Raw genomic sequence first — 27,985 nt, 5'->3', positions numbered from 1 at the left:
ATTTATGATGATTCCTACACAGCAAGTTGTGTGTGTTTTCCATTGTTTATTTCCATTGTTTAAAAACAAATATTTAAGATGAACAGTTTGTTTTTCCTCACTTGGACACATTGTGACCCACAACAATTTATACAGCACTGAATATCATAAACCCTCTCATGAGATATCATAGGAACAATTCATAAACTAGATTTGTCACTGAGTCACTCAAATAGATCCTAGAAAGGAGAAAAAAATCCCAACATGTGCAGGATGCTAACGAAAAGTCAGCAACCTGAAATGGTAACAGGAGCAAGTGAACAGCCCCAATCAGAAAATTCATTCTGACATCCACTACAGTACCTTGTACTATTCTTCACTGAACACTACAATTGCTTTCCTTTTCAGTTGAATGATCCACCTCTATTTTGAATACCGTAATTGAATCTGACTCCAACACACTCTCTGGCAGACAGTTCCAGAGGTCAAAGTATTTTCAATCATTAATGAAGTAAGTTTTAGATCCGTCACAAAGACAATTTCGATGGACTTTTGCTTCCAAACATTTACAGTAAGTTCTTGGCATGGACACATTTCCAACTTAGTAGGTTTATTCAAATTTTATAACATATTGGGGTAGCACACTGCTTAGCATTGCTACCTCACAGCATAAGGGACCCAAGTTTAATTCCAGCCTCCGGTAACTGTCTATGTGGAGTTTGCATGCTTTCCCTGTCTGCACAGGTTTCCTTCCACAGTCCAAAGAGGGGCTTCGGTACATCTGTGTGGACCTCCTCCAGTTAACTGAGGGCAATAGGGCACTGTGAGGATCAGGAGATCAGACAATCAATCAGTCAGCAAGTTCTCTCCGGGAGACTTGTCTCAAGGCAGGCAGCGGTTTCTTATCTCATCCATTCTCCTACCCTCCACAAACTCCACACAGACAGTCGCCCCAAGGGTGGAATTGATCCTTGGTTCCTGGTGCCATGAGGCAACAGTGCTAATCACTCAGTCACCATGCCACCTCTGAGCCACCGTGGGGTTGCAGTCCAACGGAAAACAAATACAGTGCACCAACTCTCCCACTGCACCCACTGTCAGGAGAATCAGTCCTGGGGGTTACTCATGGCAGTGTCAGCGGTGGAATCTGATTGTTGTGAGCGCTGGTGCCCCCGCTGGTGCTTCCGCAAGTTGCGGGAAAATGTAAACCTCTTTCCGCACTCAGGGCAGCTGAAGGGCCTCTCCCCGGTGTGGACTCGCTGGTGCTTCAGCAGAGCGGAGGAATCGCTGAAGGCCTTCCTGCACTCGGGGCAGCTGAATGGCCTCTCCCCTGTGTGGACCCGCTGGTGGGTCAGCAGTGTGGAGGAGCGGGTAAACCCCTTCCCGCACTCTGGGCAGGAGAACGGCTTCTCTCCGGTGTGAACGCGCTGGTGCCTAAGCAGGGCAGAGGAATTGCTGAAGGCCTTCCCGCACTCGGGGCAGCTGAATGGCCTCTCCCCCGTGTGGACCCGCCGGTGGGCCACGAGGTTAGAGGAAACAGCAAAACCCTTCCCGCACTCGGAGCAGGAGAACGGTCTCTCGCGGGTGTGGATCCGCTGGTGGGTCAGCAGGTTGGAGGGCTGGGTAAAGCACTTTCCGCACTGGAGGCAGGAGTACGGCCTCTCCCCAGTGTGGACTCGCTGATGCCTCAGCAGGTGGGAAGACCTGCTGAAGGCCATCCTGCACTCGGGGCAGCTAAAGGGCTTTTCACCCGTGTGGACCCGCAGATGGGTCAGCAGAGCAGAAGAGCGGGTGAAGCCCTTCCTGCACTCAGGGCACGAGAACGGCCTTTTCCCGATGTGGACCCACTGGTGCCTCAGCAGAATCGAGGAATCACTGAAGGCCTTCCCGCACTCAGGGCAGCTGAATGGCCTCTCCCCTCTGTGGACTCGTTGGTGCTTCAGCAGGTCCGAGGATTTGCTGAAGGCCTTCCCACACTCAGAGCAGGGGAAGGGCCTTTCCCCAGCGTGGACGCGCTGGTGGGCCAGCAGGTGGGAGGAGTAGGTGAAGCCCTTCCCACACTCAGGGCAGGAGAATGGCTTCTCCCCAGTGTGGACTCGGCGGTGGTCCAGCAGGTGGGAGGAGCAGGTAAAGCCTTTTCCGCACTCGGGGCAGGAGAATGGCCTCTCCCCGGTGTGACTTCGCCGATGAATCTCCAGGACAGATGGGGCATGGAAGCCTCTCCCGCAGTCGCAACACTTCCACGGTTTCTCCACGGTGTGGGAGTCCTCTGGTTTAACCATGGCTGCAGCTACAGCCTCGTGTATGGCCCCTGTCCACAGTAAATTCCTCTTTCCTGGCCGTATAACTGTTTCAGGCTTTACACAAAGTGCGCTGTAACAGTAGAGACTCTCATCCAGTCCCGCTGATGCTGAAAATTGTCTGAAACAGGAACCAAAATGTTTTGCTCCTTCTCAAAGAATCATAGTTGAAAATCGTTGAGGTCCCGATGGATTGAGTGACTGTCAGACATTGATGTGAAAGTGGGGACTGCAGAGGCTGGAGAGGAGTTGAAAAGTGCGGTGCTGGAACAGCACAGCAGGTCAGGCAGCATCCAAACAGCAGGAGAATCGACGATTCAGGCATAGGCCCTTCATCTGTTGATTTTTAAACTTCAGTCTTCAGATCTTCAAATACTCTGGAAAAAGAGATTACAAAAGTCATCACGGTCAGTCCAGGGTAGAAATTCAGAACAAGCTACTCCACTTTCTGCAGAACATTTTTTTCTTTTGCTGTTCCACAAAATTGAAAGCATCCCACTCTCAAAAAACGTCAGGACTGACATCTTCGAATTTTGGATAACACCACGTGAAAGTTAATATCTTTCAGGATATTGCTGAGAGTGAGCAAGTCTAATTTTGGGAAGCAAAAGAAGTGTAAATTCAGGTTGAACCTGCAATGATAAAAAAATCAGACATGAATTGGTTATCGTCCCTGTGGTGGGTGGTGGTGGTATGTGGTGGGTGGAATGAGACATCAAGGCATTGACACAGACAACCCGAGAGAAACTAAACATACGGACATGGCAAATGTTTGTGGCAAGCCAGAGTCAGATCTACAGCACAGAAACAGCCCCTTCGGGCCAACCAGATATCCTAGCCTAATCTAGTCCCACTTGCCAGCACTTGGCCCATATCCCTCTAAACCTTTCCTAGTCAAATACCTATCTAGATGCCTTTTAAATGTCATAGCTGAATCAACAACCACCACTTGATCTGGCAGCTCATTCCTTATACACACCACTCTCTGCATGAAAAGGTTACTCCTTAGGACCCTTTTAAATCTTGCCCTCCTCCACTCTAAACCTTTTATCCTCTAGTTCTGGACTCTCTCACCCAGGGAAATGTCCTTGTCTATTTACCCTATCCATGCCCCTCATGATTTTATTAATGACTCTCAGTCACCCCTCAGCCTCTGGTGCACGAGGAAAAACAGCCCAGCCCATTCAGCTCAAACCCTGGCAACATCCTTTTAAATGTGTTCTGAACCCTTTCAAGTTTCACAACATCATTCTGATAGGAGCGAGACCAGAATTTCACACAACATTCCAAAAGTGGTCTATCCAATGTCCTATCAGTCACAACACAACTTCCCAACTCTTATCCTCAGTCAGCGGATTGGGAAAGTTTTCAAAACCCACAAAAAGACAACCAGGAAAGAATGCAGGGACAAACCAAATTTGAGGGTCAGCTTGGAAGCATCAATGAGAAAATGGCGCACTGGATTTATTGCTACCCATTCTTCTTGAGTACGTATACGTATTTCTCTTCTGCCCATCGCAGTTCCTCTGTGCTGCAATGTGTGGTCGCTCGTTGAAATAATCTGATGCAGCTTCGTTTGTGGGTGTTGGGATGATTGTTTCTGTAGTTACGTATTTGGTCCGTGTGTATTGTTTCTTGTCGACGCGAGTTTGAAGTTCCCCTTAACTGTTTGCTCTACTGTGACATCTAGGAATGGCACTTTGTTGTTGTTCTCCTCCTGTTCAAACCAGGAGTCCCCCTCAGGCCCACAGTCTCACCACTTGGAACACCAGTGTACAGACTAGTCAAAGGCCTCCAGTGAAGACGAAAGCACTGAGTAGAAGATTCATGCCACTCCATTCACTCCACCCAAGAATTCCTGAACACCAAAGACACCAAGATAGAAGAGGATGAAATAATGCTGTCCTTTGACATAACAGCCCCGCTCACATCCATGAACATCAACATGGCCAAAGAAACACTGACTACACTACAAAAACCACCAAAGACACAAACACCAAACAGCACCAACTTCATCAGCAAAGATAACACTGTCAAGCTTGTGGACCCGTATCTTATCACCTACTTCACATTCAATAATAAGCCTTACAAATAAATCAACAGAACACCCATGAGACCACCAATATCAAGGTTCCTAGCAGAAGCAATAATGCAGAGACTTGAACAAACAGTCCTCCCAACGCTCCAACCCAAAATTTGGGTCCACCACAGTGATGACACCTTTATCATCACAAAATGAAACAGATTAGAGGAAACCTACAACACCAGGAACAATATCCTTACTGGCATAAAATTCACAAAAGAGAACAACAAAGTGCCATTCTTAGATGTCAGTAGAGTGAACAGTCAATAGGGAACTTCAGACTAACGTCTACAGGAAAACAACATACACAGACCCAAGTACTTAATGCAGAAGCAAATTATCCCAAACAAATCTGCATCAGGACACTATTTCAACGAGCCACTACATACTGCACCTCCCAGGAACTATGAAGAGCATAGTTATACAGCATATTCAAGAACAGGTACCCAATAAACCCTGTTCACTGATTTCTCAACAACAAACTCAAACAAGCAGACATGCACAGAAACCCCAGCCACATTACCTTACATCAAAGACATCTGTCAAGTGTGAGGTTGTCCAGTTTGGAACGACAAATAAGAATGCGGAATACAGGGTTAACGGTAGGGTTCTTAGTAAGGTGGAGGAACAGAGGGATCTTGGGGTCTTTGTTCATAGCTCTTTGAAAGTTGCCACTCAGGTGGATAGAGCTTGTAAGAAGGCCTATGGTGTATTAGCGTTCATTAGAAGAGGAAGTGAATTCAAGAGTCGTGAGGTGATGTTGCAGCTTTACAGGACCTTGGTGAGGCCACATTTGGAGTACTGTGTGCAGTTCTGGTCGCCTCACTTTAGGAAAGATGTGGAAGCTTTGGAGAGGGTGGAGAGGAGATTTACCAGGCTGTTGCCTGGAATGGAGAATAGGTCGTACGAGGATAGGTTGAGTGCGGTAGGCCTTTTCTCATTGGAACGGCGAAGGGTGAGGGGTGACTTGATAAAGGTTTAAAAGATGATCAGGGGAATAGATAGAGTAGTCAGTCAGAGACCTTTCCCCCGGGTACAGAGTGTTACAAGCGGACATAAATTTAAGGTGAAGGGTGGAAGGTATGGGGGGGGATGTCAGGGGTACGTTCTTTATCCGGAGAGTGGTGGGGGCATGGAATGCGCTGCCTGTGGGAGTGGCAGGGTCAGAATCATTGGTGACCTTTAAGCGGCAATTGGATAGGTACATGGATAGGACAAATGTTCGGCACAACATCGTGGGCGGAAGGGCCTGTTCTGTGCTGTATTGTTCTATGTTCTAAATAATGTCTAGACAACTCAAACCTCTCTGCATCACGGTAGCCCACAAACCTACCAACACACTTAAGCAGCAGCTAATGAACCTGAAAAAAAACAAATATTATTTACAAATTACCATACAAAGAAATATAGACATAGACTCTGTCCCCATAGTTCTCGGTGGCAAGAAATGCTGGGATGAGATAAGGAAGATTGTTTTCAGTCAGAAAGTGGTGACTCTGCGGAACTCATTGCCACTGAAATGAGGCAAGTAACAGTGCTTTTAAAGCAGACAAAGATAGGCTCTTGATTAGTAAGGAAATCAAGGGTTACAGGGAGGAGGCAGGAGAATGGGGTTGAGAAACATTGGCCATGATCGAATGGTGGAGCAGATTCAACAAGTTGAATGGACTGATTCTGCTTCTGTATCTTATGGATCTGTAACCACAAAGATCTGACTTAATTTTCACGACTTTTACTGTGTCCCTGTCGTATTTATAGCAAGCGTGTGGCAATACGTTGTAGATTTCTCAAGCTAGATCTTCTAATTTGATATCAAATATTGATAATTGGAGCTAATATTAGAGAGAGTAAAGGTGCGTATTTCTTGGATAAATAAACCTGTCATGCATTTTAAGCTTAAACCTTGCATACTTGCAAAATTAGAGTTACCATTTTGCTCGCTGTCATCAAATCTCTAATTATACTTCCCTTTCACTTGATAACCCATTTTGGGAAATAATAAACATAACTGAGGTTTTGTGTTTTATGCAAGCGCTTTAAGCTTTTGATATAATGATTTTAAGCCATCTACACAGAGTGTGATTGAATTTCTAAACTTAAGTAACAGCCTTATTGTTATTTGTGTCACTCACATAACTGTAATTAATGTAAATATTGAATTAAACTTATTGAAAAGAACATACTTGCAGAATTAGAGTCAGCATTGTTTTCATTGCTTTGTCCATTATCCCCTTTCACCTTATTACCTATTTTAGAGAAAGAAAAAGATGGCACATGTTTGAACATTTATTTTTTTTGGCAATATTATAAAATGAAGAAAGCAGTTCAGTCAGTCAACTTCAATCTTCATCCGGTCACTTTTTAGAAAAGGTTTTGAGCAGTTATAAAATAATAATGCAAGATTACCTAATTTGCAGCATTGCTTGAGACAGATTTAATAGTACAAGAAGTTATGATCTCGATTCAGTAATGTCTTGATTTGAACATAGTTTAAGTTAAGCAAAGGGTGTTGCGGAAATTGAAGTCATTGTGAAAATGTTACCAGGGAAAACATTGGATCAAAAAAAATCTGGTTTGAGTTTCTTCTTTGGGTATAAACAGATACTGGATCCAAGTATCTTCCTAATCTTCTAAAACTATGCCCACAGAATGAACACAATGCAACCTAAATAAATCAGGCCCAAAAGAAATTCAGACCCCACACTAATATATGGCAAGGAGGAAAGTTTTAGACTACAGGGCAATAAAGATGGCTTGGTCAGATGAGCAGAACAATGGCAGATGGAGTTCAATCCTGAAAAGATTGAGATGATACATTTCAGGAGGATCAACAGGCAAGGGAGTACATGATGAGTCGCAAGAACTTAGAATGTACTGAAGATCAGAGAAAGGTATATGTGTTCATAGATTCTTGAAGGCAACAGGACATGTGGATTAAGTGGTTAAGAAGGCATATGGAATACTTGCCCTTAGTAGTTAAGGCATTGAACATGAGAACCAGGAGATCATGTTGGAACTGTACAAGACATTAGTTGGGCCATAGCTGGAGTAGTGGATCTGGTTGTCACATTATCAGAAGGATGTGATGGCACTAGAAAGGGTGCAGAAGGGAATACTAACCCAGGGTGGTGCATGTTGGTGGGTTTCAGCTATGAGAATGATTAGATCGGCTGAGGGTATTTTCCTTAGAGCAGAGAAGGCTGGGTGAGGACCTGTTTGGAGTGTACAGATAAGAAACTTAGGGTCTAGATAGGAAGAAACTTTTCCCCTTGGTGCATGGCTTCAGCAACTAGGGGGCATAGATTTAAGGAAAGAGAAAGGACATTTTCATGGAATTTAAGGAAAAATTTCAACTAGAATGTGCAGGAGATGGATGAATTTACTTATGGGAAGAATTGGTTTGTTTGAAGGGATGGATATAATGAAATAAAACTAATTCAGAAGATCAATTATAATGTGCTAAGAAAAAGAACTGGAGGTAGACCTCCAATCGTGGAAACAATCTCAAGAAGTTTCATTGTCCCATCTGAGAAAAACAATTCTGCTAAACTTCTCAAGTGAACCCGAACATGTGTCAGAACTTGTTTGTTTAAAATCAATTGAATCTATTCCAAGTATTTAGGAAAATGAGAATTATCTTCAATCCTGGCCCTATTGGCTGCAACCAAAAGTGCTCGGAAGCTTTTTCAGTTTCATTCAATTGGAGTGGTCAGAGATATTGGCTCATTAAAAGAACAGAAGAGGGTTGTTTGAGCTTATTGAGCAGTTTGTAGACTCAAACAAGGATCCAGAAAACAATTTTCTGTGGCGCAGAAGCAAGGACAATTAACAAGGATTGATGTTGGTACTGTGTGTCTAAGTGTCTCAGTCTTCAAAGTTCTAGATAAGTAAAACTTCTGAAAAATTGAAGGTGTCAAAGGAAGATCAGTGGGGAATCAAGGGTTTTGTTGAAAAGGCTGGAAAATGGAATTGAGGGTTATCAGATCAGACATGATCTCACTGAATGGTGGAGCAGAATGGCCAATACTGCTATTTCTTGCGGGAAATCAATCTGGGAGTTGATAAAAGCTTTTGTATGATTTTTCTTTGTAGTCAGCAACATTTTGTATTTGGAAGAAGTTGGCTTTTGTGTTGGATCTCAAATAACGCTTGAGGCTCCACTGAGGGTTGTTTAGCAACTGAGGTTACGTATCATCAAGTTCAATCAAAATAAGCAGCAAAATATATGGTAAAAGTGTAGGTGTGACTGCTGAAGGCTAAATAAAACATTTTCAGTCGCAAAAATGTCTTTACTCCATAATGTTTTGTTTTACATGCAGTCAGCGACAACTCAAGCCAATCAAAGTGTCGCAGAGTAAAGTTAGGTCTCACCAAGACAGCTGACATGTCCATACAATACTGTTGTAGTGCTCTTTAACCACAGGGTATATACTAGAGATTCATTTATTTTTCACTTTCCACAACGCCCCAAATTAGGTTGAGTTTTGTTACAGCATCCTGATGGGAAGCCCGATGTAACGTGCTCTGATTTTCTGCAGTAGTGTGATGTGTTAAATTCCCAATGATTTCCAAAAAAAAAGAGTGAAAGGCAGTGGCTGCATGTGTTGACACCACAGGTATTATTTATATTGGCTTTGAGATAGGGAACAACCATCACCTCCCAAATTGTGTTTTGTTTGCACAGCAACTTTGAGTATGAAAAGCATTCTATTTTTAAGACAGCCTAAATGCATACATAGTTTCTTATCAGCGTACCTTAAAATCAACATTAAAAAGCACAAAATTCATTTTCACTGTAAATTACATATTTTAAAATCAAATATTGCAAGACATACAAACACATCAAGAAGTCAAACTTTGTGAAGAAAGTACATCTTTTCTGACAGTTCAGACAGGGGAAAAACTTGTTCTTGCGGTGGTCAGTGGAGACTTACTCGATCAAATATTAACTACCAGTGCATCTCACATAGATGCTGTATAAATCAAGATCTTATTGATCACTGTTGACAAAATTAAACCTATTGACCTGACTCTTTACAAAATAAGAACATATTTTAGTGCATAACATTTTCCCATAATACAGACATTTGCAGTAGCGCAGTAATGTGAAAAAAACCTGCGTTGTTAATTTAGTTTGTTGCTCCACTCCATAAATGTTGTTTTCATTTATTTTGAAACATCAACCCTTCCATTCTCTCTAAAGGTACACGACACTTTAATTTCTTTTTCTTCGCCAATTTTCTTTCACCAAAGGCAATCACTTTTTTGGCATTGGCTGACAATTTCTTGCTGAAATTGTTTCACTTGACATGAGTCTTGCCAATAAATGACAGCAACAGCAACAGCTAATACGGATGATAACACTTCAACAAAAGTATACCAAGGTGCTTCACATTATGTATCACCCAAGTTGGAGAAATGTGAGGATCTCCTTCTCGGCCTTTCCCCTCGGCTGAGGTGTGGTGACCTTCAAGATAAACCACCACCAGCAATCTCTAATGAGAGAGAACAGTCTGATCCTCTGGGAAGACTGTGATGAATGTGTTTAAAGTTGAAAGACCGTTGAGATATAAGGGGGCGACACGGTGGCTCAGTAGTTAGCATTGCTGCCTCACATTTCGACATTTTGGGCAAAAGCCCTTCATCAGGAATACAGGCAGAGATCCTGAAGGGTGGAGAGATAAATGAGAGTAGGGTGGGGGTGGGGAGAAAATAGCATAGAGTACAATAGGTGAGTGGGGGTGGGAGGAAGGTGATAGGTATGGGGGGAGAGAGAGGAGTGGTGGAGTGGATAGATGGAAAAGAAGATAGGTAGGTAGGTAGGACAGGTCATGGGGACAGTGCTAAGCTGGAAGTTTGGAACTGGGGTGAGGTGGGGGAAGGGGAAATGAGGAAATTGTTGAAGTGTTCCGAGGTGGAATATGAGGCATTCTTCCTCCAGGCATCTGGTGGTGAGGGAGCGGCGGCGAAGGAGGCCCAGGACCACCATGTCCTCGCAGAGTGCGAGGCGGAGTTGAAATGTTGGGCCACAGGGCGGTGTGGTTGATTGCTGCGGGTGTCCCAGAGATGTTCCCTAAAGCGCTCTGCTAGGAGGCGTCCAGTCGCCCCAATGTACAGGAGACCGCATCTGGAGCAACGGATAGAATAAATGATATTGGTGGATGTGCAGGTAAAACTTTGATGGGTGTGGAAGGCACTTTTAGGGCCTTGGATGGAGGTGAGGGCGCAGGTGGCAGGGGAAGGTGCCAGGATGGGAGGGTGGGTTCTGGGGGGCATGGACCTGACCAGCTAGTTACAGAGGGAACGGTCTTTGTGGAAGGTGGAAAGGGATAGGGAGGGAAATATATCCCTGGTGGTGGGGTCTATTTGGAGGTGGCGGAAATGTCGGCGGATGATTTGGTTTATGCGAAGCTTAAGATGGAGGGCATCTTTAACCACGTGGGAAGGGAAATTGCGGTATCTGAAGGAGGAGGCCATCTGGTGTGTTCTGTGGTGGAACTGGTCCTCCTGGGAGCAGATATGGCAGAGGCGAAGGAATTGGGAATACGGGATGGCATTTTTGCAGGAGGTAGGGTGGGAAGAGGTACAGTCCAGGTAGCTGTGGGAGTCGGTGGGTTTATAAAACGCTACTGTCAAGTCGGTTGTTATTAATGGAGATGGAGAGGTCCAGGAAGGGGAGGGAGGTGTCAGATGGTCCAGGTAAATTTAAGGTCAGGGTGGAATGTGTCGGTGAAGCTTGCTCAACCTCCTCGCGGGAGCACGAGATGGCGCCAATGCAGTCATGAATGTAGCGGAGGAAGAGGTGGGGAGAGTGCCGGTTTAATTATGGAAAATGGACTGTTCTACGTAGCCAACAAAGAGACAGGCATAGCTGGGCCCATACGGGTGCCCATGGCTGTCCCTTTGGTCTGGAGGAAGTGGGAGTATTCGAAGGAGAAATTGTTAAGGATGAGGACCAGTTTGGCCAGACGAATGAGAGTGTCGGTGGAAGGGTACTGTTGGGGACGTCGGGAGAGGAAGAAACAGAGGGCTTCGAGGTCCTGGCCATGGCGGATGGAGGTGTAGAGGGTTTGGATATTCATGGTGAAGATGAGACGTTGGGGGCTGGGGAAACGGAAGTCTTGGAGGAGGTGGAGGGCGTGGGTGGTGTCCTGAACGTATGTGGGGAGTTCCTGGACTGGGGGGGGGGGGGGGATAGGACAGTGTCGAAGTAGGTACTCACTGTCCCCTCTCCCCGGGCGCTCAGGCCTGGCGACCTCTCCGAAACCTGTTTCTGTTCTGAAAGAGAATCACTGGACACGTAACGTTTCCTCGGAGTCTCTTGACACATGCAGCCAGGGCTGCTCAGCTTTTCCAGCGGTTTCTGTTCTTGTTCCTTCAGCCGCCGGCGCCATTCCTCTCCCACACTCAGTAACACTGTCTTTGTCCCACTACATGACCTACACTGCACATGCGCCAACTCACGGGGCTGGATGACCAGATCCTGACGTCACCCCGCGTGTCGTGGGCGCGGTTCGACGTAGCATCCAACCAATCGGAGGCAATGGGGGCGGGGCAAATGTGTTCCCTGCTCCCCTCGCCAGCCACCTGAAAGGTGGGTTTTTCTTTAATTTTGAACGTAGTTTTTTAAAAAAAATTCAGTCTTTTCCGAAATGTTATTCCAGACCTCGAAAGATGAAACATTGGAAAACTTGCAAACATAAACGAAGGGATACTAAAAAAATGAAAAGTAAATTACGAAAGAAACCTAGCGCAAAATATCAAAAAGAATAGCAAAAGCTTCTGTTGGCATGCTGAAGGGAACAGAGTTACTCAAGCCCCTTGGAAGATGAAACCGATGAGTTAATAGGAGGAACACTGAAATGGCAGAGATGCTAAGTCAATCCTTTTCCTCAGTTTTCAAGCTGGAGGACAATAGTACCATTCCTATTGGAACGGGCAAGTCAGCTGATAGAAAGGATAGAACTTAAACAATAACATTGAGAGGGAAAAGGTACACAGCAAACTATTAGGATTGAGGGCAGACAAGTCCCCTGGGCTTGATGGCCTACGTGCCAGGGTACTACATAGACTTTAGTAAGGTGTTTGACAAGATTCCCCAAGGGAGACACGTTCACAAGGTTAGATATCGTGGAATACAGGGAGAACTAGCCATTTGGATACAGTACCAGCTCACAGATAGGAAGACAGAGAGTGGTGGTGGAGAGTTGCTTTTCAGACTGGAGGCCTGTGACCAGCAGTATACCACAAGGATGGGTGCTGGGTCCACTACTCTTCATCATTTATATAAATATTCCTGTCAGGGTGAAAGGGAAGGCTGGTAGATATAGGAAATGCTGGATGAGTAAAGAAATAGAGGGTCTGGTTCAGAAAAAGAAGGAAGCATATGTCAGGTATAGACAGGATAGATTGAGTGAATCGTTAGAAGAGTACAAAGAAAGTAGGAGTATACTTAAGAGGGAAAGCAGGAGGGCAAAAAGGGGACATGAAACAGCGTTGGCAAATAGAATTAAGGAGAATCCAAAGGGTTTTTACAAATATGTTAAGGACAAAAGGGTAACTAGGGCGAGAATCGGGCCCCTCAAAGAACAGCAGGTCAGGCAGCATCCAAGGAGCAGGAAATTCGACGTTTCGGGCATAAGCCCTTCTTCAGGAATCGGGCTTATGCCCAAAAAATCGATTCTCCTGCTCCTTGGATGCTGCCTGACCTGCTGCGCTTTTCCAGCAACACATTTTTCAGCTCTGATCTCCAGCATCTGCAGTCCTCACTTTCCCCTCAAAGATCAGCAAGGCGGCCTTTGTATGGAGCCATAGAAAGTGGGGAGATACTAAATGAATATTTTGCATCAGCATTTACTGTGGAAAGGATATGGAAGATATAGACTGTAGGGAAATAGATGGTGACATCTTGCAAAATGTACAGATTACGGAGGGGGAAGTGCTGGATGTCTTGAAATGTTTAAAAGTGGATAAATCCCCAAGACCTGATCAGGTGTACCCGAGAATTCTGTGGGAAGCTAGAGAAGTGATTGCTGGGCCTCTTGCTGAGATATTTGTATCATCATTTGCCGGAAGACTGGAGGTTGAGAAACGTGGTGCCACTGTTTAAGAAGGGCGGTAAAGACAAGCCAGGGAACTATAGACCAGTGAGCCTGTCCTCGGTGGTGGGTAAGTTGTTGGAGGGAATCCTGAGCGACAGGATGTGCATGTATTTGGAAAGCAAGGACTGATTCGGGATAGTCAACATGGCTTTGTGCGTGGGAAATCATGTCTCACAAACTTGATTGAGTTTTTTTTGAAGTAGTAACAAAGATGATTGATGAGGGCAGAGCAGAAGATCTGATCTATATGGACTTCTGTAAGGTGTTCGACAAGGTTCCCATGGGAGACTGATTAGCAAGCTTAGATCTCATGGAACACAGGGAGAACTAGCCATTTGAATACAGAACTGGCTCAAAGGTAGAAGGTGGTGGTGAAGGGTTGTTTTTCAGACTGGAGGTCTGTGACCAGTGGAGTGCCACAAGGATCAGTGCTGGGTCCTCTACTTTTTGTCAAATACATAAATGATTTGGATTCAAGCATAAGAGGTACAGTTAGTAAGTTTGCAGATGACACCAAAATTGGAGGTGTACTGGACACCGAAGAGGGTTACCTCTGATTACAACAGGATCTGGACCAGATGGGCCAATGGGCTGAGAAGTGGCAGATGGAGTTTAATTCAGATAAATGCGAGGTGCTGCATTTTGGGAAAGCAAATCTTAGCAGGACTTATATACTTCATGGTAAGGTCCTAGGGAGTGTTGCTGAAAAAAGAGACCTTGGAGTGCAGGTTCATAGCTCCTTGAAAATGGAGTCACAGGTAGAGAGGATAGTGAAGAAGGCATTTGGTATGCTTTCTTTTATTGGTCAGAGTATTGAGTACAGGAGTTGGAAGGTCATGTTGCAACTGTACAGGACACTGGTTAGGCCACTGTTGGAATACTGCATGCAATTCTGGTCTCCTTCCTATCGGAAAGATGTTGTGAAACTTGAACGGGTTCAGAAAAGATTTACAAGGATGATGCCAGGGTTGGAGGATCTGAGCTACAGGGAGAGGCTGAACAGGCTGGGGCTGTTTTCCCTGGAGCGTCGGAAGCTGAGGGGTGACCTTACAGAGGTTTACAAAATTATGAGGGGCATGAATAGGATAAATAGACAAAGTCTTTTCCCAGGAGTTGGGGAATCCAGAACGAGAGGGCATAGGTTTAGGGTGAGAGGGGAAAAATATAAAAGAGACCTACAGGACAACGTTTTCACGCAGAGGATGGTACGTTTATTGAATGAACTGCCAGAGGAAGTGGTGAAGGCTAGTACAATTGCAACATTTAGGAGGCATTTAGATGGGTATATGAATAGGAAGGATTTGGAGGGTGCTGGCAGGTGGCTCTAGATTGGGTTGGGATATCAGGTTGGTATGGACGGGTTAGACTGAAGGGTCTGTTTCCATGCTGTGCATCTCTATGACTCCAAATGCTGTGGATGTCACTATACGAGGTATAGTTACTAATTTTGCAGATGACACCACAATTAAAGGTGTAGTGGACAGCGAAGATGCTTAGCTCAGAGGACAACAGGACCTTAATCAGATGGGCCAATGGGCTGAGAAGTGGCAGATGGAGTTTAATTTAGGCACTGCATTTTGGAAAAGCATATCAGAGGAGGACTTATACACTTAATGGTAAGATCCAAGATAGTGTTGCTGAACAAAGAGATCTGGAGTGCAGGTTCATAGCTCCTTGAAAGTAGTCACAGGTAGATAGGATAGCGAAGGCAACATTTGGAATGCTTTCCTTTATTGATCAGAGTATCAAGTATCGAAGTTGTGAGGTGATGTTGCAGCTGTACAGGGCATTGGTTAGACCACTTTTGGAGTATTGTGTGCAGTTCTGATCTCCTTCCTGTCAGAAGTTTGTTGTGAAACTTGAAAGGGTTCAGAAAAGATTTAGAAGGACTTTGCCAGGGTTGGAGGATTTGAGCTATCGGGAGAAGCTGAATAGGTTGGTCCTGTTTTCCCTGGAGGGTCGGAGGCTGAGAGGTGACCTTATAAAATCATGAGAGGGATTGATAGGATAAAGAGACATGGTATTTTCCCTGAGTTGGGGGGAGTCTAGAACTAGATGGCATACATTTAGGGTGAGAGGGGAAAGAAATAAAAGGGACTTAAGCGACAACTTTTTAACGCAAAGGGTGGTGCGGGTATGGAATTAGCTGCTTGAAGAAGTCGTGGAGGCTGGTAAAATTACAACATTTGAATGGAATCTGGATGGAAGAGTTGAGGGATATGGGCCAACTACTAGCAAATGGGACTATACTGTTGAGGCTAACTGGTCAACATGGATGAGTTGGAGTGTTAAAGTAGGGATTTGAGACAGCCCAGGGAATCCCTTGTGGAGTCAGACCTGTAACCTCTCACGATTCGTCCTGGAGATTGTACTCTTTGAGAGTCTGGAATAAAAAAAACCTCTTACAGACTGTTTAGTTTAATTTTAGTTATCCCCTTTACTTACCAACAGCTCCACTGATACCGATAAGCTAAACTAGCTAGGCTATAGTAACCTAGGAGAGTAGGGGACCAACTCTTCAAGTACCCTGGCAGGCTACTCTGATGTACTGATACAAAGTGGTTTCCTTTACACAAAGATTTACAAAAACATTGCATGTTCTTAATACGTAAGGAAGAAAAGTCAATTGACAGGTCTCTGTACGCTTGACTAATCACTCCCACAGGCCCTAAGCCATTCATCAGGTGGGAAAAACATACCCAGCCAAGTTAGGTGCCTGCTAGCGAGATAAACTCCTATCATGAAGAGGTACCAATCTGAGCTAATTGGAGAGTTCCGAACCTTGCACAGGTCACATGTCAGATACAACTGTTTCCAAAATGGCTTCTTAGCAGGAGGGCAAACTTTTGACCATAAAATGGCTTGCTGACACATTGCGCCAGAATCATACTGTACCTGAGGCTGAGATGTTACCAAAAGGTTGCATTTAAACTGATTCATTACTGTTTGAATTAAACATGCTTTCTTTTCAGGGTTGTGATTCAAATAAGACATAAGATCTGATTAGTTGGAATTGACAGTGGGGCAGTCTGAAAGGTCTGTAGAGTGGTCTACCAGAACAGCAAGTAAGTTAAAGCTTCATCAATGTTACCTTTTACAGAGTTCATATTTAATAACCGGCAATGGCTACTCAATACCATCATAAAGTCTCAAAAATGCAATTACGTTCAATCCAAAGCAGGTAAGCACGAAGAGGTAATGTTTTAATGGCTTCAGGAGCCCCAGTGCTATAATGGTTTCTCTCTCTCTTGTCCTTTTGAACTCTCAAGTCAGGGAGTTGTAACAGTAAAGGTGTTTTCCCTCTGTTTGCCTAGCTTGCAAAGGATAATAAGAATCCATTATAATTAACAGTTCCTGACTGTCAATTACAAGGCCTTTGATAGTACCGAGTTTTGTTTCGGGGTCAGAATCAAACACTGTCATTAATTTCACAAGGGAACAGCCTGAATGTTATCACTCTGTGTCCTATTTACACAGATTCACTGTTAAGGCAAATGTTCTTAATTGTCTTAGGGTATTCTGTTATCACTTGGTTATCTTCTGCATACCTTGAGTTCTCCCCTTTTACCAAGCCTCCCTGTCTGTCTATTTTATAGTGTGCAGCAAATGTGCTCTATAATTCAACATTACATTTTAGTTTAAATGTTTAAAGTCAAGTTTTATGGCTATAGACTTTTTTATTCCCTCCTTTTGTTATTTCATGACAACTACTTGGCTTATAACTATAATTAGTCCATCCAGTCAATTTGTATTTTCAAATAAGTCAAGTGCCTCCTCTGCCAGGTCATCGTCCAGACGAGCAGAGTCTGAAAGATACAGGATTTCAGCTGGAAGTGCGGGCACGGAGTTAGAGGGGTAGACAAGGGTCAATTAACCAGATTCCTCTTTGGCTTCGGTGAAAAACAATGCACAGTCCATCTCACGCATAAGCGGACGACAGTGTATATTCCTAGGATGAGATCAAGGATTATCAGTCAATCCCACACGATCCATCCACACAGCGATCATAGTCAGCAAGTAAACTTCCATCCACATGAATCAGACGACAGTTGGGCAGGTATCTTCCCTGCATCTTGACCTGTTTTGTTGATCACATCTGTATCGTCCGTAAGATCAGAACATGGTTTAGTAACAAGTTCATGTATGAGAACACAATCATGGGGAGGATCAGGCAGTTCAAGCAGTTCTTCCTGCAGGCATGTCGAGGGGTTAATGTTAGAGCAGTATTTAAAGGAGAGAAATGGATTCCGAAGTAATGAGATCTCATAGCGACTGATACGAACCATAGCGGAGTGCTGAGTATGTTTAGAAATCAGCGAGGATACTGCAGAATGCGAGGTACAGACTTCTACATTTTGACGTAAAGTTATATTAGAGGCAGCCACTACTAGAGTATGGATGGCAGAGAGAATCTGGGTGCAGGAAGGCATACCTTGAGCAACAGGGTCAAGCTTAGTGGAATAACAGGCATTAGGGTGCCAAGGGGAGCCATGTTGCTGGGTGAGAACAGCTGTAGCACAGGTATTAAGGATGGCAACATAAAGATGAAAGTGGCAGTCATACAAATGTCGGCCCAGTGTGGTGCTGAAGAGATGGTAGTTTTAAGCTCTGTAAGACTTGTAGTTGTTTTGGGGTGAGTTCATACAGTTAAGGCTCATTAAGAACTTAACTTCTTTCTGATTAGTCTTAACTTTGCTGGGGAGTACAATATAGCCACATTGATGTGGATGGTTGAGAAAGGTAGTGGAGTCAATGTGATTGGACACTTTGTCAGGGCTAGCGAGAAGATCATCGATGTATTGAACTAGGGTAGCGTCTCCAGGAAATTCAAACTGGGCATGAAGAGTCTCTGAAAAGAGTGTGGGCGAGTGAATAAACCCTTGAGGTAGGCAAGTCCACGTATATTGGTGGCCGTTAAAAGGAAGCAAAAATGTATTGGGTTATTTGGATGCAAAGGAAGACAAAAGAATGCATGCTGGAGGTCAATGACAGTGAAGATCTTGGTATCAACTGGAACTTGGCTGAGGACAGTAGCAGGATTGGCAACTGGAGGATAGTGAGCCTCAATGATTTTATTTACTTCACGAAGGTCATGAACGACATTCATGACATCCTGGTTTCGGGATTGGAAAGATAGGTGTATGGACAGAAGAATGGCATGGGACTAGAAGGCCTTGCTGTAGAAATGAATCAATGACAGGTTGAATGCCAGCTTCACCTTCTGGTTTCAGGGGGTATTGAGATATAGACAGGAGGACAGAATTAGCTTTGGCCAGAACAATGATGGTTGGGACCTTAGCAAGGCCCACTTGTGTTTTGGAGTCCACCCACACTCCAGGATATACTGCGTCCTGCGGGCGAGGGTAGGCATGATGATGATGAAGGCTGCCATGGATCGACTGAGGCTGTACATAAAATCGGATTGATCCTTGAGTGAGCAGCTGAATTTCATGGCAAGTTTGATCAGCATGGTCAAAAAGAGTCTTAGCGTCAAAACCTACATCTTGGGCTTTGTGTTCTGGGTTCAAATGAGTGGTGACACGGGGGAAAATGAGAGGGCCAGTTTTCCCGCTATGAGGAGAAACTGACACGAAAAAAACACCACCAGCTGGTGACCTGATATCACCAATCACCCAAGCATGCTGAGTAGTGCCCAGTAAGGGATTATAACATGTGTTCAAGCCTGAGATCATTCCCAGATGAGTCATAAGCTAAAGTAATGTGGGGGCGAGGGACGTTATATAAAATAGGATCAAAAGCGTAAGGATCCAAATCAAATGACCACTATTGAGGAGGCTTTGGTTTGGTATTGATGCATTGAACAAAATGAGGTGGATCCTGAATCAGGATACCATCATGACATTCAATAGTAATATTTAGAGTACAGACGAGATCTCTAGCAAGTAGAGGGATACGTAATCCATTAGTAACAACAAAGCAAAAAGGGAGCATGACACAATTTTTCCACACCACTGTCAGAGGGACAGCGTATGCATGTTTATTAGAGGAACCATCAAAACATTGCAGGATTTCATCATCGAGATTTGAAAATCAAAAGCATTAGCAAGATGGATGGGAAGTGATGAAACAGTGGCTCCTGTGTCAAACATGAATTCAATATCGTGGCCATTACGGTTGAGAATTAGCATAGGTCCGTCCTCTGGGCTAGCGGTAAGTATGGGAAAATTCAAAGCGGGAAGTTGCTCTATATCCGGGAGTCAGTTTTGAAAAGGGTTTTGTGCAGTAAAAGGGGCCACCTGCTGAGGTCATTGGGGAGGGAGACCAGGAGATTGTCTGTTGTTTTTACTCCGGTGATGAACCAGGGATTGCTATGGAAAGAGCAGTTCTTGGACCAATGTCCTGGTTGATTGCAATTGAAACAAAGGTGTAGTTGTTGGGGGACCCTAGGGGGTGGGGGAGGCAGTGAAGAGTAATGAGGGGGTGTATAGGGGCATCATGGACTGTTGGGGAAGGACAATAGGACCACCGCATAGTCCATTGGGATGTTGTGAATACACAGTACCATTTCTACTGTCCTGTGCAACCTCAGCATCTTGCTCGTGGATGTTGTGGGTTTTAATAGCTTTCTGTACCTGATCAGGTAAGACAGTCAGACATATGGCATTAAATTGGGATGATCACCCTTGTAGGTAGTTAGCGTCACCAGAGGAAGCGCCATATTATTCCTTAAAACGGGTAAGGAACTCCTCAGCCTCTTCGCCCGAGCTGGGTTTACATGATAAGACTTTACCCACATCAACTGCACGACACACTGCTTGGTGGAGACAGGATAATCCAATGATAGTTTTGGCCGGACGCCGGACTACAAGCTGGGTATGATTATTACCATGTAAAATTTCTCCGAACTCGCAGCGAAAGGCTGCATTGAGGTGAATTAGGCCTTGGAAGGCAGCATTATGAATGGTCTTAGTCCTATTAATGTAATTAACAGATCCCTTAGGATTCTTTCCATAATCTGCAGCCTTAGATTAGATTAGACTTACAGTGTGGAAACAGGCCCTTCGGCCCAACAAGTCCACACCGACCCGCCGAAGCGCAACCCACCCATACCCCTACATTTACCCCTTACCTAACACTACGGGCAATTTTAGCTTGGCCAATTCACCTGACCCGCACATCTTTGGACTGTGGGAGGAAACCGGAGCACCCGGAGGAAACCCACGCAGACACGGGGAGAACGTGCAAACTCCACACAGTCAGTCGCCTGAGTCGGGAATTGAACCCAGGTCTACAGGCGCTGTGAGGCAGCAGTGCTAACCACTGTGCCACCGTGCCGCCCACAATATTGCTTGATAATGCTTGGGAGTCATGAGGTTTCCATGGTTGATAAAGATCCATAAATTGGGCTTGTCCTAGATTCAGAGCCTGTGGGTCAGGAACCTCTTCTATTCAGGAAATTTCTTTTTTGCCCTCCCACATCAGGGTGAGTGCAAGGACCAATATTAAGGTCCTGAGACTTTGATTGCAAATTTAGTTTAGGGGCAGTGGAAATCAAAAGCAGTCTCTTCAATGTTTCCTCCAGGTTTTAATTTTAATTGACTCCTAGTACAGTAGGCACCAGGTTTGTGGTAAGCTGAATTTTTATTCAGCAGAACAGCTGGGGGGAAGGTCATGAGCCTTGGCACATTCGTCATCAGAGTAAGGGCGGAGAGTTCAGGCAGGGAACCGGAGGTTGTCAGCTGACAGGATGAGGGGCATAAAATATTTCCTCCTTCGAGTCAGTATCCCATCCACCATCCACAAATGGATCAGGATTCTTCAGTAATGGGCCTCTGGAAGAGGGGAGGTTGGGGTATAAAGAACAGGCCTTGTCAGCTTCGTCCTGCGCAGCTGCAATTGCAGTCTGTTGTTTATTCACCAGTTTCCTTTTTAATTGGTGCCCTTGACGTTTCAACGTAGATTCTGAATCTTTGCTTTTTTTGAAAAAAAATTTTCTCCCTTGCCTATTCCAATTCTGCTTCTAAATCATGTGCTTCACATTTATGTTTTAGTTCTGTCCAATTTAGTTCAGATCCTTCCTCAGTTAATGAAGTAACTCCCCTTTTAATACAGTTTGTCTCCATGATGGTTGCATGGATTTTTCCCATTTTTCTCCCAAGCTACCCTTTTCCATTCTGGTAAAGACTTCTTTCTGCTTACTTCCCTTTTTTTTCCAAACCCCTTGTTCAATTTTAGTGAATACAGTTAAATCATGTGTGCCTCCTAGAGACCAATCCTTATTCTGTTGAGCAGCTGCAGCTGATATTCTCAATTGTTTCTCATAATTAAGGATACAGACTTGTTATTTCTGTTAAGACAAATGTCATCTACGTCTTATTTAGGGGCACGCTCATCCTTTAAATCTTCACAAAACTACTGATCTACAGGGGCTCCAATCCCACAAAACACAAACATTCATTTGTCAACAAGCAAATGTGCATCCAAACCAAATCTCAAAGGATTAAACTTTCTGCAAGCTGCAGGGAATCAGTGCTGACTCTGTCTGTCTCACTCGCGTGCTCACTCATACATACACATGAACATTTTAAGAGGAATTAGGCACTCACATTCCAGGTGTCTCATAAATCCTGGATGTGGCACATAGTTGCTTAACCAAGCATACAAGAATTGTATCACTGGCCAGCTTTTTATTTTATACATGACAAAAGCAGCAGCCACCCTCTATATTTCATAAACGAAGAACACCCAAACAGAACAAAATCATGACTAACAAACAAGACAAAACAGCAAAGCAAGACAAGCCAAGCTGAACAGATACAACAGAGAAGATAATCTCAACTTAAAACTTTCACTAATCAACAACCCGACAATGAACAACAAGACTAATGATTTCTGCAAAACATTCTCAACATTGTAAAATCCTGACAATTTCTATTTTTAGTCCTATTTAAATGATCTCATTTAGGGCTCCGTCAGGGTATCGAGAGTGAAATGGGGGAAACACAACACAGATGTAGACAGAGTAATCAAGGTACAATTTTACCTTGTGGGTCCATTGGTCGCGAGTCCAACCCTTAGATGGAACTCCTCTTTTCCAGTTTCACTCAAATGTAGCTCTTGTTGGAAACCTGCTTGCAGCGCCAAATTGAGACAGCCCAAGGAGTCCCTTGTGGACTCAGACCTGTCAGCCTATCTTGGTTCATCCTGGAGATCGTACTCTTTAGAAGTCTGGAATAAAAATAAAACTCTTACAGACAGTTTAGTTTAATTTTAAATTATCCCCTTCATTAATACCATCACCGTTACAACATAACACCGATACTTATAAGACAAGCTAACTGGATTCTATTAACCCAGGAGAGTAGCAATCACTCTTCTTCCAAGAGCCCTGGCGGGCTACTCTGTGTACTATCTTTATATACAAGTTTTTTACAAAGATGGTGCTGTCGCAAACAAGCTTTCTTTATATGAATTTTATTTTACAAAAGCACTGCATGTTCTGAACAACACAGATAACAGTGAAGGGCAATAATTTGGGAGAGAAGTAATTGATACCAAGTTTCGTTTTGAGGTCAGAATCAAACACTTATTCATTTCACAAAGGAACAGCCATGAATGTGATCACTCAATATCCTGTTTATACAAATTCACTGATGTCAAACGTTCTTAATTGTCTTACCCTCCCTGCCTGTCTATTGTCTAGTGTGGAGCAAATGTGTTCTATAATTCAACATTACATTTTAGTCTAAATTCTGAAGGACAAGTTTTCGTTACAAATGTTCTCATGACCCCTTTCAAACTTTCATCAGTTCTTTCCTATATCAGGGGGAGCAAAACTTAACGTAGTATTCCAAAAATGCCCTAACCAACATACAGCCACAATATGACCTCTCAACTCCTTTATTCAATGCTCTGACCAATAAAGGAAATCATACCAAACACCACCTTCACTAGTCTATCTACCTGTGACTCCAAGATCTCTGTTCAGCAACACTCCCCTTAACTGTCAGTCCTGCCTGGATTGCTGAACCAAAATGCAATATCTCATTTCTCTCAATTAAACTCTATCTGACACTCCTCAGCCTATTGCCCATCCCAAAAATTCTAATTTATAGCAAACTCTCTTTGCTCTCTTATTCCCTAGAAGCTGAAAATCTTCATACCACACACTCCCCTCTCTGTTTTCACTTTGCTGAACCAAATCCCTGCTGTACCTCATTCTGAAGGGTCAAAATACTGACCAGCCAGGACGAGTGGACATTGAGAAAATATTTCCATTGGTAGGAGAGACAAGGAGCTGAGGGCACAGCCTTACAGTAAAGGGAAGACCTTTTAGAACAGAGAGAAGGAGAAATGTCTTCAGCCAGACAGTGGTGAATCAATGGAATTCATTGCCATAGACAACTATGGAGGCCAGGTCACTGAGGATATTTAAGACTGAGGTAGATAGGTTCTTGAGTATCAAGGGGATCGAGGGTTACAATGAGAAAGTGAAAGAATGGGATTGAGAAACTTATCAGCCACGATTGTGTGGTATGAACAGACCTGATGGGCTGAACGGCCTAATTTCTGCACCTATGTCTGATGGTCTTTTGCTGTCCTGGGCACAGGGTGTCAGAATTGGGAGCAGGAGTAGACCATTTGGTCTTGAGCCTGCACCAGCATTGAACACATCATAACTGGATATTAATCTACCTACATCTTGTAGATAGACTGTGACTTTTCTCACTGGAGCACAGGAGGTTGAGAGGTAACCCTATATAGGTTGTATAAAATCATGAGGGGGATAGATGAGATGAATCGCAGGTGTCATTGCCCTCATTGTCAGATAGGGTGGGGGTTTTAAGATTAGGCAGCAAATTTTGAAGGTAAGAGGAGAAAGATTTTAAAAAGACTTGAGGGGCAACATTTTTTTTAAAAAGAGAGTGGTTTGTGCGTGGAATGAATATCCAGACATTTTCTCACCTTCCCCCCCATAAACATCCACTTCTTTGTTGTTCAAAAATCACCTGAACTCATCCTTGAACATATTCAATGACCCCTTAACTGCAGGAAGAAATCCCCACTTCTGAACTCAATTCCTCTTGCTAATATACCACTTGCTTTGCTCATTGCTCGCTGCACCTGACAAATGGCATTGACTGGTATAGAAGGATGCTGAGGCCCCTTTGTACATCCACACATCATTCCTGATGAAGGGCTCATGCCTGAAATGTCAACTCTCCTGCTCCTGGAATGCTATTTGACCTGCTGTGCTTTTCCAGCACCACACTTTTCGACTCTGATCTCCAGCATCTGCTGTTCTCACTTTCTCCATAACCCAAAAAAGTACATCAACATTCAAACAATGCACATCCTTTCTGTTTTTTTTTAACATAGCAAAAGCTCTAACTTCACATTGGCCATGTGTTTGCCATTTGTGGTCTTCTCTACACTGGGGAAACTGAGCATAAACTTGGGGAACAGTCTGCAGCCAGGGCCACAGAGGCTGACCAGCCCTCTCAGTCACCACCCATTTTAATTCCCCTTTCCACTCCATTTCTGACATGACCATCTTTGGCCTCCTCCATTGCCACAACGAACCAAACCGCAAATTAGAGGAACAGCACATCTTCCACCTTGGCGGCCTACAGCTTGGAGGACTCAACATTGAGTTCACCAATTTCAAATAACCTCCCTCGCCACCCCTTGAATCCCTTCCCAGTCCATCCCCGCCACGACCAACCAGATTCCTTCCTCCCAGTGACCAACCAGGTTGTACCCTCTACCTATTTCCAATTCACCACCCTACCCCCAGCACATCCTTGTTCTGCAGCTCTCCCTACACCCATCCCCAGTCCTGAACAAGGGTGACCCCCAAAACATTGACTTGACCTCCTGACACTCCCTGGCTTGCTGCGTTCTTCCAGCCTCCTGCCTGTCTATTTTGCCAATTGAGTCACAGACCTGGCCCAAATTTTCCCAAGTCTGTTCACTCCCTGGATTCACTCCCTTTCCTTTCAGTTGCAGAAAGTCAACAATTGAACATCTCAATGAAAAATAAATGGAAAAGAGGATGAGAAATGAGAGTGTCGTACTCTTGGTCAATCAAAAGAAAGACTCACATCTTTTCTGCCAACAGTGAGGAACACACGCAATGTTTTGGTGACACTGGTGAACATGCGCCGTGCTTCTTGACACAGGAGCGCACACAATATGCTCAGTGGCGCTGCTGGTATTATCGACAGATTTTAAGTGTCCAAATGCCAATAGGAGAAAAAAAAGAGTAGAGCCACAATTGTTTTCCCCATACGGCACAAGATTTTATTGTTTTTGCATCTTGTCTGGCTGCTCAACTTTTTTGACTTTTCCCCAGTGTAGGGGTGAAGTTCAGAACTAGAGAGCATAGGTGTAGGGTGAGAGCAGAAAGATATAAAAGGTACCTAAGGGGCAACTTTTCCATGCAGAGGGTGGGATGGTGTGTGTATGGAATGAGCTGCCAGAGGAAGTGGTGGAGGGTGGTACAATTACAGCACTTAAAAGGATCTGGGTGTGTAGATGAATGGGAAGGATTTAGAGGCATATGAGCCAAGTGCTGGCAAATGGGAAGAGATTAATTTAGGATATCTGGTCAGCATGGACGGGTTGGACCAAAGGTGTCTGTTTCCATGCTGTACAATTCTGACGAGTCTAAATAATAAAGTATAATTTGAAAAACAACAAACAATATCCATGTTAACAAGGCTTAGCTCGCCACATGCTTTACTAACCATTCTCCACAGATCCTATCCCTTCAATGACGGAGAAACAGATGCTGGTGCATAATCTGCTCCACTAGTATTTACACACTAGTCTAAGGAATTGCACAAGTAACAGTGAGGGGTAAACAGCACAAGCGCCCGTAAAAGCAGATGGAAAGTGAGTGTAAAATGTGACTATGACAGGACAGGCCCCACATTCCTTCCCCTCCGTCCCCCCCACAACCTGCCTCACCTTTCACCTCCCGGGCCCAGTACCTTCCAGGTGGCCCCATAGTTGACACAGGGGCCGCCCCACGACCAGTAGAACTGCACCACCCAGGCGGCCGACCAGTTCCCAAACAGGCCCTTAACCCCATCCGCCTCCAGAATGGTCACCGGCTCCTGCCTGCTGTACAGCCGGCCGGTGTGGCCGTGACACAGCAGCTGCACCACGAAGGCGGCGGTGACCAGTGACGGGGGTCTGCCCCGGGCCGCACGGCGCCATTTTCCTAACGGCCGCCGCTTCCCCGCTCGAGCGACTTCTCCTCCCAACCGCCTTCACCCCCGCGTGACGTCTGCACGGGGGGAATGGGCGGGGCCGGGGAGCCTCACCGTCACCAAGCAACAGCCACCTCGCGCTACAACTGCTCATTCACAAAAACAAACTCTCCTGTCTCGCTCTGCAGCTGCAGGGGGGACACTGCCACGTTTCGAGGACATTTTAAAGGGTATTTCCGCAAATACAGAGATGTAAATGGACGAGATTACATTTCAAAGGGATGTGGCACATTCAAAGGGATGTCTTAATATGTAAAGTGACGCAGTTATATCTAAATGAATCTACATTTCGAAGAGACGTTGCCCTGTTTATAAGCAGAGACAATAGGTGTGAATTCTGTCTGTGTCCCAATGTTGAGTCAAACTGACAATTTTCTTAGAAAAGCTCTGCACTTAAATTACATTCTTCAGGAGGTAATTTACAGATTAGAGTGTAGGTTAGGGATGATTGGCCGTGCTAAGTTACCCATAGTGACCAGGGATGTACAGGTTGGGGTGGATTGCCCATGGGAAATACGGAGTAAGGGTTGGGTATGGGTGGGATACTGCTCAGAGGGCCAGAGTGAAATAGATGGGCTGAATGGCCTGCTTCCACATTGTCGGAATTCGAGACACTCCCCACAAAGAGGCATTTTATCTGCATCTATCCTGTCAAGTCCCTTTCAGACATTGACTGGTTTCAATAGAGGTATACAGCACAGAAACAGACACTTCGGTCCAATTCGTCCATGCCCACCAGGATTCCAAACTAAACCAGTCCCACTTGCCTGCATTTGGCCCATTTCCTTCTAAACCTTTCTATTCATCTACCCATCCAAATGCTGTTTCAACGTTGTAACTGTACCTGCATCTACCACAATATTGTAACTGTACCTGCAACTACCACATCCTCAGTAAGTTAATTCCACGTGCAAATCACCATTTTTCAAAATGTTGCCCCTCCGGTTTCTTTTAAATCTCTCTCCTCACATTTAAAAAAAAATGACCCCCGAGTTTTGAACACCCCGCCGCGAAGCAAGAGCCATTTGCTATTCACCTTACCTCCATTCATGATTTTATCAATCTCAATGAGGTCACCACCTCCCCAACCTCCTGTGCTCCAGTGAATAAAGTCCCAGCCTCTCCTTATAACTCAAACCCTCCAGTCCTCATTAGATCCTGGTAAATCTTTATTAAACCCTCACTAATAGTATTCTTCCTATTACAGGGCCACCGGAACTGTACTCAGTACTCTGAAAGTGGCCTCACCAACATCCTGTACAACCTCAACATGATGTCCCAACC

The 27,985-nt window shown here is 44.6% G+C and overlaps 1 protein-coding gene across 5 annotated transcripts; it reads right to left on the bottom strand.

Moving 5' to 3' along the window:
• Nucleotides 1-39: 39 nt before the first annotated feature.
• On the bottom strand, nt 40-26,658 carry LOC132807780 (zinc finger protein 239-like). Of its 5 annotated transcripts, none has more exons than XM_060821785.1 (4): nt 26,397-26,658; nt 22,468-22,652; nt 6,546-6,608; nt 40-2,656 (listed from the first exon to the last, which is right to left on the bottom strand). In XM_060821785.1, the coding sequence occupies exon 4, from the start codon at nt 2,259-2,261 to the stop codon at nt 1,086-1,088; it is 1,176 nt and encodes a 391-aa protein (XP_060677768.1). In that variant the 5' UTR covers nt 2,262-2,656; nt 6,546-6,608; nt 22,468-22,652; nt 26,397-26,658; the 3' UTR covers nt 40-1,085. The 5 variants fall into 5 exon arrangements, with proteins under 5 accessions (XP_060677768.1, XP_060677766.1, XP_060677769.1 ...); XM_060821783.1 differs by lacking the exons at nt 22,468-22,652; nt 26,397-26,658 and adding exons at nt 9,448-10,489; nt 11,585-11,817; XM_060821786.1 differs by lacking the exon at nt 22,468-22,652.
• Nucleotides 26,659-27,985: the final 1,327 nt, after the last annotated feature.

Source organism: Hemiscyllium ocellatum (genome assembly GCF_020745735.1).
Source record: "Hemiscyllium ocellatum isolate sHemOce1 chromosome 27 unlocalized genomic scaffold, sHemOce1.pat.X.cur. SUPER_27_unloc_24, whole genome shotgun sequence".
Classification (NCBI taxonomy): domain Eukaryota; kingdom Metazoa; phylum Chordata; class Chondrichthyes; order Orectolobiformes; family Hemiscylliidae; genus Hemiscyllium; species Hemiscyllium ocellatum.
This window is presented reverse-complemented; position numbering and strand designations above follow the sequence as displayed.

Bases quoted from the DNA above. Each gene is read 5' to 3' on its own strand.
- LOC132807780 (XM_060821785.1), bottom strand. From the start codon at position 2,261: ATGGTTAAACCAGAGGACTCCCACACCGTGGAGAAACCGTGGAAGTGT.